This window comes from Centruroides sculpturatus, unplaced genomic scaffold (genome assembly GCF_000671375.1).
Source record: "Centruroides sculpturatus isolate CEXI.00-Female unplaced genomic scaffold, Cexi_2.0 scaffold396, whole genome shotgun sequence".
NCBI classification, from domain to species: Eukaryota; Metazoa; Arthropoda; class Arachnida; order Scorpiones; family Buthidae; genus Centruroides; species Centruroides sculpturatus.
Genome location: NW_019384590.1, coordinates 60,533 through 73,387, shown reverse-complemented (window position 1 = coordinate 73,387; position 12,855 = coordinate 60,533). Strand labels below are relative to the sequence as shown.

Sequence of the window (12,855 nt, the reverse complement as noted above, 5' to 3'; positions counted from 1 at the left end):
TATTTTAGACTACAAAACATTAATACTATTTACATTTGTACTATTGTGATTATAAATTAATCAAAAAAGCTGGCAAGGGCATTTGCTTGACTTTTTCCAATACTCAAACAGGAGGTTAAGAGAGCAGAAAGAAAGTCCAATAATTTTCAATTATACTACAATATAAAATTTAAATAACAACAAAAACTTGTCTTAAAGAAAGACTGTTAAGCTGCATTTTTACGCAAACATTAATAATTATAAATTAATTTTGAATTTAACATAAAGAGGAATAATTTTGTTGAATTATTAGAAGTTTCTCTATTTAAAAAATATTTAAGTTTAAAAAACAAACAAATTAACACAAAGTTAAAATTGTATTACATCATCTATTATGAGATTTTATTAAAAAAATAATTTTTATATTGTTAATTATTACAAAAAGCTTAAATTTGAGCATAGCGGAAAGTCTAAAAAATTATAAGAGCTAATAAAAAAATAAAATTTTCATTAAGTCTACTCCTACTTGATATATGATACATGATCCCTTTTATTTCCCTACTCCTTGATCTTTAACCATCAAAATTTAATAGTATCAATGCCCTACCAAGTTTCAACATTTTTGGTTCGTCCAATTCTGAGGCATAATGCAAAACAGAAATCAACACATACACACAGAATTTTATAAGGATTGTTTTTACATTTTTTGGGCTTCTTCATTGTCAAAACTTCAGTGTCAAAAAAATGAAAAAATTGTGGGGGGGTTAAAATCTGACCAATCACCATACTTTTTCTATAATTATATTCTGTAACAACTCAGAAAGTAAAATACAAGCAACTAAAAAATAAAATAAAATAATTTTTATGAAAAAAAACTTAATGAATTAATAATAAAATACTGAATATATAAATGCAAACATTTATTTATTCATTAATTTTTTATTATATTTTATTGCATTGTTATTGTTTTTTCTCTGCTAACAGACAAAATATTTTAAAAACACTACAGCAAAAACAAAATTTAATCAAAACTATAATTTTTATAAAAGCCATTCTTGATATAATATCAATAAATTTAAATTGCTTTTTTTTTTAATTATAATATTTTTACTATTTTAACAATGATAAGATTAGGCTATATCATTTGACATAACTTTATGAATATAATATCTAGCTTTTAACTATGAATATAGATTACAATGCTAATATAAATTGATAAAAACTATAATACAGGTTCTATATTACATGCCAGAAAATCTGTAAAGTTTATTTAGATATACCAAGTGATTACAAGTGATTATAATAGAAATTTGTTGGATAGTTACAACACTATGTGTGAATAGACAGACTCCCACAGAAATTTCTAAAATATACATATATAAAATAATAACCAAAATCAAAATTATTAGCCAAATGCAAGAACAAACTGCCAGATTATTTTTCACATACTATAAAGATCAGGAATGGGCAACCTTTTGAAGTGTATGGCCAAAATTGTCAAACCTATGATGCAAAATTTTCTCATGTGCTAACAAAAATTTTTAGGAACATATCATTTGGTCTAGTAGCTAAACAACACTATGGGAAAGCTAAAGTTGGAAGATTTTTTGCTAAATTAGCAACCCTGCTTGTCAGTCAGTCACAGATGTCTTGGAAATAAAATTGTTTAATTTTCTTATTACTACTAAAACAGTTTGTTTCTTTATTGTATTTTCATTTAGTATCTACTGAGTAAAGTTGTATTCAATTAAGTTAAAATATACAATTCAGCAAAGATGCTGGATATTTAGTTTTTAAGGTGCGCTTTGGATTTTGTGCTAGAAAAAAGTCATTGGCATGAATGCCAATGATTTCCCACCCGATCTAGATTATCAACCAGAAAAAGTTTAACTCTGTTATGGGTTGTCATTTTCTTCTAAAATTTTCTAAATTATTTATGTTAAAATCAAAATTAATTTATAATTATTAATGTTTGAAAAAAAATGCAGCTTAACTGTCTTTCTTTAAGACAAGTTCAGTTATTTAATTAATTAAAAATGAACCTCAATAAAACATGAAAAATAATCCAGCAATTTAGAGTCTCAAGAGTGGTTCAATACAATAAACTCATTGAAATGGAATTGACAAGAGATGAAAATGAAAGATGGAATGAATAAATCCTCATAAATACATTTGGTTAATAAGAAAATATAATCTGTTTAATTTTTGTAAAAATAAATTGACTTATTAAAGAATAAGATGGATTTTCTCTCAATAAAGTAAAATAAATTTATGTACAGGATGCAGGACTTACAGTTGAACCAACTACTTCATCCAAAAATTGTAAAAATGGAGACAAAATATTCATTAATCAGATTTTAGAAATATTTTTAGAATGTAACAGAACAACAGAACATAAAAAATTTTTAGAAGCAAACACTTCCTAAGTTCAAAAAATTTCATTAACAAAGATGACTCTCATAGCAAGCAGTATAATTATCTGTAGACAAATTAATGTTCTACTTTCAGTATAATACAGGAAATATATTGTTCAAAATTTGCAATAAAAATTTGTGAAAAATTTTGTCCTGACTATTCTTAAGCTATTTGTGTAACAACAATGATTTTTGTTTGTAATAAAGCCAATATAATTCTCTTTCAGGTAACAATGTAATAATAATTACTACACAGGAAATTCAATTCAAATGCTAATTAAAAACAAAGTTTAAAATTGATTCCTCGTTATCTCTGATAAAACAAAAATTCTATTTAGATTCTGTGATACATATGGAAATAAAATGTCTTTGTTTATTAAGTAAAACTCCATATAAGAATTTATAAAAATCTATATTAATTTCCAGTTTTTTATTTTTATTTAATATATTTATACCAAAATTGGGAGAAGTAAAAATTATGTTACGAATGTATTAATATTGAACCAAAATCAAACAATTACATGAATCACAAGATATTTTATAAAATTTAAAATTAAAAAATACAATTTAATCCAAATAATTTTTGTTACATAATGGCTTTTTTTTATGAAAACTTACATTTATACAGTAAATAATTTACATTAAATAATTCGACTTAAAAGCTTTCTTTCAAATCTTCCCTTCTTTTTCTGAATTTGAAAAACATTCTATTTGTTACAATATTTTAATTATGAATAAAAGGATATATAATTAATAGAAAAATTAAGTAATTAAATAATATTACAAATAATTAATTTACTTTGTTGGATACAAATGAAATATACAAAATACAGTAGATCCCCCTATAAGACGGTAGATACGTTCCGTTCTTTATGAATCAATTTTGTAGGAATCATAGTTTACGGACTACGGCTGTTTGAAAGGTTTTCTTTCATAAAATTAATCGATTCTAGACTAATTCGACTCAACATTTCCAAAATACGTATATTTTTTTGAAAATAATCCGTATAAACTACGTTATAAACAAAAAATTGTAGGATTGCTTACCGAGTGTGTACCGTTCGACTACGCCCGTTGCTAAAGCTTGGTTTCGTCGCGGAACAGCGCATCAAACCGCGGCCGCGATTTCTGATATTATTTTTCTGCGAAAACTTCGTTGACCTTTGGAGACATCCTTAATATAAATAATTTTTATGGCCGTTAAATAAGAAATGTTTCTTTCACAAGAAATGTATAAAATTACAGTACTGGACAGACGATAGGTCGCCTAACTCGCCGTAGCGTGACGCTAGACGGCGAAAAATATATATTTAATTATAATAAAGTTACAATAAATTAAGTTAATATATAATTATATATACAGTACCTAATTTATATATAATTAATATATAATTATATGTACAGTACCTAATTTATATATAATTATATGAACAGACGATACTAAACTCAATTTATCCGCCTAAACGTCCGTAGCGTGGCGCTACGGACGGCGGGTAAGTAGTTCGGCTGCCCGATGACGTTTTACGTATTATAGGAGTTATTTTTACCGTTGTTTACGGATAATGCCACAATTTTTATAGGAATCATAACTATAGGAAACGGTTTTATAGGGGGATCTACTGTATAAGTTCAGAAAAAAAAAAGCAGTTATTCCATTATAAAATATTGTAAATTTAAACATGCAGAAATCCTTGAAATTTTAACTATTCCAAGCTTTCTGTCAGAGTTAGAAATTATTTGGAATAATTTAAATTCAAAATCCTCTGCATGTTTATAAATTTTTAGTTTGGGTTTTTCTTCTTGAAGATGAGATGTTATGGCCAAAAAGGCTTGGAAAATTTTTCCCACTTCAACATTTTTGTTATTCAGAGTAACTTGTTCCTTGAAACTTAAAAGAATTGTTATCATCCTTACATAATGTAAATATTACTTCTCATTAAAAATAAAATTAATATTTTAGCAAACAGGGATATAATTATTTACAGTCTGTTTTAAAAACCTCACATTTTTAATACTATAGCAGTAAGAATAGATTCAAATCAGTTTAAAAATGGTTTGTTTCATCACTATAACAAAAATTAAAACTGAATAAAGATTATGATGTGATTACTTTAAAAATCAAATTAAAACATAAGAAAAATATTTCAGTGTATTGATTTAATTGAGATTTTAAGACTTTACTTTAAGATTATGTCACATACACACAAACATTTTTTTTAAGTTTATGATTATTATTTATGATTATTTACATTTTATCTCTTCTTATTCTAATTTGTAAAAAACATTTATACTATGAATTATTTGTTTTTTGAAATTTATTTTGATTTAAAATTTATACATTTTGTAAAATATAAAGACTAATAAATAGATTTTTGAAATAAATAAAAATTTTGAAAATTAATATACTCATTTAAATTCTATTAATTACTTTAAACATGTGTAAAAGTTTAGTATCCATTCAATTAATAAATATCAGTTTTTAAATGCATTAAAATTTTTAATGATAATGAAACTTTTACCTTTTTTGATAGCACAAGGATAAAACATAATCAGTATTACTTTCCCGTATAAGATACATTCCATCTTGGCATCCTCTGTCCCACAAAATCCATTCAGCAGTCTCACGGGAAATGTTTCCATAATAATAAAGCATAGACTCTACTGGCACAGCAGTTATTGTGGAAGGTGGTGTAATATCCTCACTCATTGTGACCACATCTTGGTAGTCTAATTCTGGTAGGTAAGGGTAACATCCATTGGTACGATAGATGGAATATAATCTATAATATCAAAAATAACCAAAAGAATTCAGTGACAATTAAAAGAATTACTACATAATTCAAATTAAATTTTAAAGGTATTCATCAGAAAATAAACATTAAATTATTTAACTAACAACTTAAATTTTGAATATTTCATTATAAATGGAAATAAATTTTTAATTAAATTATGCTGTTTATTAATATAATATAAAAGTTACTTATTATTATTTCACTAGAAAATAACTATTTTTAAGTTTAAATCTATCACCAATGAATATGTAGAACATGTATTAAAAGTCTATTGTTATTTAAAATAATAAATGTAATTTCCTAAATATAAAATATTATTTTAGTTAATGAATTATTTTCAATTAAATTCAAATTATACCGCATCACTCATCAACTTGACTACCCAACTATAGTTTTGATATGTGATTTCTAACAAGAATTGAGTTAATAAAAATATTTGAAAAATTTTTTGTAATATATTACTATTTAATATTTTGATCATCAATAAATTATATATCATATCTTAAAATAAACATTGTTTTTAATATAATTACAAAAATTATTTATAATTAAATGCCAGAAATGACACTTTTCTTTTTATTACTACAGTATTACCAATAGCATGTCACTATACTGATCATTAACAANCAAATGGTCTCCAACCAGAATTGAATCATGCACAACCAATTCTAGCATGTACAGCTCATATTCATTGGGATCCAGAATTCTGTGATGTTAAACTTATCCAAACCATGATGCTAATGCATGAACTTTATACTATTGCTGAAGAAGCCAATGCAGTATTTTATCCAAGTTCTCAGAAACACGATGTCAACAACATTCCTCTTCTTCTCTGTGGTGATTTTAATTCTCTACCAGAATCAGGTATTTTTTTTTATTTTGTTAATATGTTAAACTCTCGTCTAAAATAGCTAAATTAACTAAACTAAAATAGCATTATTCACAAACTTATGTTTAAAAAAAAAGTGATTTCATGTCACAGATAATCCAGTACAGTTTTGACTTAGTGGGATCATGCTTGATCTGGCCATAAGACTTATTCTGCTTGAGAATAGTTCTTTTAAATGTAAGGAATCAGGCAGTGTCATATACATTCATTTAAATATCAGTGGATATTGATAGCAAAACTTAATTTTCTGTTTAGGACTTGACACAATTCTTTCAGTCCCATTGCAGTCCAAACTGAAACTTTATTCTCAAGTTTTCCTCAAAACTTTACAGGTGTAGAGAAGGTATCACTGGTATAAAATCTACCATTTACATTGATTGTTGAGTGCAAAACAGTGAATATTCATCATCCAAAACGAACTTTCAGAGAAATTTTACAATAAAGTTCCATACTTTTATTTTTGCTTGTTATCTCTGCATATTTGTTTTGTGCAGAATGACCTGCTTCTTGCTTTTTTTTTTATTTTGTTTTCAGTCTCATTGAGTGAACTAATTTTCAGTTCAAGGTTACAAATAGAATTGAAAGTCACTGACTTCAAAAACACTAATTAATTGGCTTTTGTTAGAATTTTTGCTTCTCTACCAGATCTGTTTATTCTCTGTGGTGGTAATCCACTCTTATTTTTAAGTTTAAATCTATCACCAATGAATATGTAGAACATGTATTAAAAGTCTATTGTTATTTAAAATAATAAATGTAATTTCCTAAATATAAAATATTATTTTAGTTAATGAATTATTTTCAATTAAATTCAAATTATACCGCATTACTCATCAACTTGACTACCCAACTATAGTTTTGATATGTGATTTCTAACAAGAATTGAGTTAATAAAAATATTTGAAAAATTTTTTGTAATATATTACTATTTAATATTTTGATCATCAATAAATTATATATCATATCTTAAAATAAACATTGTTTTTAATATAATTACAAAAATTATTTATAATTAAATGCCAGAAATGACACTTTTCTTTTTATTACTACAGTATTACCAATAGCATGTCACTATACTGATCATTAACAAGCATTGATTCTGTTATCAAACATATCTTAAAGTTTAAACATGAACTAAACATGATGTAAAGTAAACATAAACTTTAAACAATTGGAACATTGTTAAATATCTTACAAAGAAATACAAAAGATTTTAAAAGCAAATAAGACAGTCTCCAGTTTTTTCAAGAAGAGTTGTGATGCTTTAAATTTTATTACCATCCACATTAGAAAGGAGTCTTTGTAGTGATAGAGATTAAGAAACAAGCAATCTTAATTAATAGGGAAATAACATTCTAGCTAAATTATATGTGAAAGGTACCCATGACTGAAAAAAGAAATTCTTTTTTATTTACTTATTTCAAATTTTTTTTTATAAATCCTTTTAGACATATTAGTCATGTAGTTAATTCAGTGTTATATTTTAAATTATAAATATATTTTTACTAACATAAAATATCACAAAAATATAGACAGAAACAATACAGACATTCTTATAGTTTGCATTAAACTATTACCATATATATTATTGCAATTAATATAATATAATAATTCATTAAATTATATTGATCAAAAGATAGAAATTCAGGCTCTACATTAAACTAATAACAGGCTAAAATTATGCCATTTAGTCCATTAAATCTAGTATATATAGTGTAATTTGGCTTACTAGTGGTTTCATCTGTAGAAATTTATTACAGATCATTAAGATTTTTCTGGAATATGATCAAGAACATTCCAGAAAAATCATTTAAAAATTTGAATTTTAAGTTCAGATTCATATAATTATTAAAAGTCATAAATGTTAATCAATTGTAACATCTAATTGAATTTTAGTTATGTTCATTGGGCAATTTGAAAAAAGTTGTAGACCTATAAATTCCCCACTGTCATCGTATGTCTATCTTTCCTTAATCTTGAGAACAGAATTAGATAGATGAAATCTAAGACCAGATATGAAAACCTTAAGAGCAGGAGGCCCTGATTGACTGTATGTGAACTTCCTGTTTATGTTGGAAGTTATGTTATTTCAATTCAAAATTTTTCCCTGAAAGCAGTTAATAGATTGCGGCGACAAATCACGGACTGGTGAGATGGTGCCACTCCTCTAGGAGTTTCCCGTGAATCCCGGATTAAAAAACAGGGACAAGGGTTTTTTCTGGATGGGATTCTGGGTATTGTTGCTTTTTCTTGCTGGGTGATTGCTGACATGAACACGTGTAGCTCTTTCTCAAGTGTACTCATAAGATTGTTGTAAATAAATGTTGTTTTAGTTTAAAACGCGGTCGTGGACTTAACTGATTCACGTTTACCACCTTCTGATAAAGACAGTCTTTATGGAGATGGAAATGGATGGAGAAAGACGGCCAGGTTTCATCTAACTGATGGCGGCCATCCATTACCTCCAAGATGATTAGTACGATTCTATTGTTAAAAAAAAAGTATGATGTACAGGGGTAAGACACTACAGTACTAATTTGAGGTGGAGAGCATATACTTTAAATTAAATAAATTAAAAATATGATTAAAAATTGCAGCCTGGCATTGCCACAATAAATAATTGCTCATTTAAACATTATATTTTTGTTTCTAAATTGATTTAATAATGTTTTATATTTCATGAAACTATTTACTTAACATTTCTGTAACTTCTATATAAACATTTATTATTATTAATCAGAATTAATATAAAGAAATATATTTTAAATGCATATTAAAATTTTTAATATATTTAATTTACATTTATTATGGTGAAAAATGAAATTTTTTTATCATTTCTTAACTAAATAATGAGAACAAATTGCTATAAACAGTAAAAATCTATATAATTATGGAAAAAAATTTGCACTTGTCCACCATTAATACTTAAAAAATGTAAAGATCTGATATTTGCCAGAAGACATTCTGCTTGAGAAAACTTTTTTTGAATGTAAAGAATCAGGCAATGTTATATACATTCATTTAAATATTGCCCAGCAATATTTAAATGAATGTATTCTGATCAGAGTTTGATTCAATCCTTTTGATTCTGCTGCAATCCAAACCAAAACTTTGCCAGGTGTAAAGATATCACTGGTATAAAATCCACCATTCTATTGATTGTTGAGTGCAATTCAGTGAATAAGATTCATCCAAAATAAAGAACTTTTCAGAGAACTTTCACAATAACCTTCCATGCTTTGTCTTTGCCAGTGACCTACAGATATTCATTCTGACAGGATTACCTGCTCCTTTCAATATTTGATATATGTTTTTGTTCTCAAATTCTCATGGAACCAACTATATAAAATTTTCAGTTTTAGGGCTACAGATTGAATGAAAATCTTGTTGTTGTCTTCAAAGGTCCTCTTCAATCCTTCTAATTTTGTTTTTGCTAGAATTTTCACTTTTTTACCATATCTCTTTATTCTCTGTGGTGGTAATCCACTCTCAAAATGTTGAAGAATGCAATATATAGTCTGTTTTGAAATTCCTTCATTGTAAAATGGTTTATAGCAGGGGTGTCAAACCCGCGGCCCAATAAACATGTAAACAAAACTGACAAATGTTTTAATTTTTTTATTATTTATTTATTTCAACGGTGTAAACTCAAAAAAGAAGTTTCACAAAGCCGTAAACCTTTATTTATATTTTATTTTTGAGCGGAAAGAAAATATTTTCAAATACTTGGAGATGTGTGAATGAGGAGGATTACTAAATAAAGCTGGAGTTATGACTCAAAGGATTATAGACCCAAATTTGGGAAAAGGAGGGAAAGGTGAGAAAGGACAAAAGATAAAAAGTAGTGAGAAAGGGTAAATAGATCTTCTGTTATGCAAATATTGACCCTTAATTTTCCAACCTTTCTCACTTCTTTATCTTTTGTCCTTTCTCTCCTTTCCCCCTCATTTGGGTCTACAATCCTTTGAATCACAACTCCAGCTTTATTTAGTATTTCTTCCAACGTTGCAAGATTTGGCTACATTGCGCCAAATGTGACTAATTTTTTTTGTTTGACGTAAAAAATATCATTTGGCGCTTTGGCTACTTTTGGGCTACATATTATTTATATTAGTTGAATAAAAATGCACTTTAAAATTGTATTTCGTTGCTTATTATTAATTAGAGACTCAAATAAAACAAATATTTGTGTTTTTCAAATAAATTTCTGTTTCTTTTATAATAAATGAATTTATCTATTTCTAAGTAAAAATTGAAAGTGTCTATAGAAGTAATTTTTTAAAATATCCTTTTTCGTGATAAAGTTTTAATATTTATTATTATAATCTAGACATGTTAATCCTTAAATATACTTGTATATTGGACCACAAATATATATTATATAAACTTGTGGCCCAAATCTCCTTGACTTCTTCCAATGTGGCCCAGAGAAACAAAAAGGTTGGACACCCCTGGTTTATAGTAAACTTTTTCCTAATGTTTTATTTAATGTGCAGAAGTTGTACTGTCTTAGGAGTAATACATCTTTTGTTGCCATTTTGAAAGAAGCAGAAAATTGAATGCAGAATAATATTCTAGAATGTTCTACAGCATTCCATATGCTTTCAAATTATAGCTTGTGCAGCATAATTAAAAATTATTGGCTGTTAGTTAGAGTCTGAGATTTTTCTTTTTTTCAGATTTTTTTCTGAACACCAGTAAGTAAGATATAAAAACTCTGTTCCAGAATAATGAAAAATCTTGTAGAACGTTGTATGTTATTTTAAGAACTCTCAGATACTTACATATATAATATCTTAAATTTAACATTAAAAAAATCATTTTATCACACAATTAATGATAAATTTTATATATATGAAAGTACTTGAATAAAAATTAAAAAATAAATTTTATAATTATATATTTATTTTTAAATGTTTACAAATATGCATCATATTATCATTTTTTTATTGAAGCTAATATTGAAGGTAAAGAAAAGTGCAATTACTGTAAATATGACAAAAGTACTAGAAGAATAAAAATTTTAGTATATATATTTAAAGACTTATTTTGTAGTAATATCCAAATAATAGTAATTATATTTATAGTCTAATAATTACATAAATTATCAGAAATAAGTTTTGCCGACTTTCATATGGCCAACAATGCAAATTGTAACCAAAGAGCCATTACATTATGACCACCTTCCACCTAGAGGAGTAAGCTCATCCAGAGATAAAACAATGTTTACATACTGCCATATATAAACAGCCAGTGAACTGTGTTCCCAAATGTAGCGTTTTCGAGAAAAGCAGCGGATTTATCAGACTTTGATAAAAGACAAATCGTTATGACTATGCACCTGGGAACATCGATCTCAGAAATGGCATGATTTGTGAGATGTTCACATGCAGTTGTTATTAGTACTTATCAAAAGTGGTGTATGGATGGAGAAACAAGAAAGTGACGGCCAGCTGTATGCCGTCCATGGCACAGTGATTCCAGAGGGGAGTGGAGACTATTATGCATTGTTCGCCACGACCAAAAGGCTACAGTGGCCCAAATCACCAGCAGCTACCACAGTGGTGACCAAAACAATGTGTCTCATCACACAGTGCAGCGTACCCTTCTGCGTATGGGCCTGTGTAGCTGCTGGTCCAGTCGAGTCCCCGCGCTTACAGCACGTCATCGATAACAATGCCTGCAATGGGCCAGGGAGCATTGCAATTGGACCTTAGAGGAAAGAAAGAAATCGTCCGGTCTGATGAATTTTCTGGTCCATCATGTTGACAGTCAAATGCAGATATACAGATTTCCAAAGGAGACCATGGCAGCCGGATGCATAGTTGGACGGATACAAGACGGTGAAGGTGGTATTATTGTGTGGGCGATGTTTTCATGGAACACATTAGGACACATCATCTCCATAAAACAATCCCTGATGACTGTGCACTATGTGAATATAATTGCAGACCAGGTTCACTCCTTCATGGTGTGTCGTCCTTGTATATATATTGTCAGTCTCTGTTGTCGTCATGTAAAAAAATTGTTTCCTTTTGCTTCTGTTTTATCTTTTAGTGTATATATATATACATACATACACTAAAAGATAACATTGACAGTAGACAAAAAGTATATATATATATTTTTTGTCTACTGTCAATGTTATTATTGTAAATGATCATCCCCATTACTGTGTGCTCAGTTTTATTTGTAATTGTAAGAAAAAAAAAGGAAATTTTTTTCATGTGTGTTTTGGGTGTTTTTTGTATGGCAGCACTGTGTCAGCAGTGGGAGTGATATATGGTTTGCGGGACCGGCAACCGGGCATTCTGGTTCCTGGTCTTGAGCTTTGAGGAGTGTGTCGTCCCCTTGTAGCTGTGTATGGTGAACTCTTCTCTTCCTTTGTCGTGGTGATCTGTGGTTTTGAAATCTGTTTCCATCGGTGAAAGGAATAGCAAAACACGGTACAAACTTTGTATAAGTGAAATAATAGCTTGTATAGAATATCACAGAGTGGATATTTTTACCCTGTTTCTCAGACTTGTTCGATTGTTCTTCGCCGAAGGATTCTTTGTTGAACTGCCATGCGCCAGGTACCCTAGTGTTTGGGGATATTGCATATACATTTTGTACATAAAAAGTTAGTTTTTAAGTATCTCTCATGCTTGTCTCTCCTTGTGGTAATTCACTTCATTCACTCCTGCGAATATTAACTCTACAGATCTTCACAGATCCCACAATGGCAATAATGTTTCCAGCGGGTGAGAATGCCTGTATCAACAGAATAATGCACCACATC

General features: G+C 27.9%; 1 protein-coding gene across 2 annotated transcripts in view; it reads right to left on the bottom strand.

Annotated features, from left to right (window-relative positions):
• Positions 1–12,855, bottom strand: part of LOC111624728 (probable serine/threonine-protein kinase roco5) — a 95,937-nt gene that overhangs the window by 64,104 nt on the left and 18,978 nt on the right. For both annotated transcript variants that reach the window (XM_023367649.1, XM_023367650.1), the window contains exon 2: positions 4,913–5,173. In XM_023367649.1, coding sequence (XP_023223417.1) covers positions 4,913–5,173 — 261 coding nt within the window. The remainder of the gene's footprint in view (positions 1–4,912; positions 5,174–12,855) is intronic.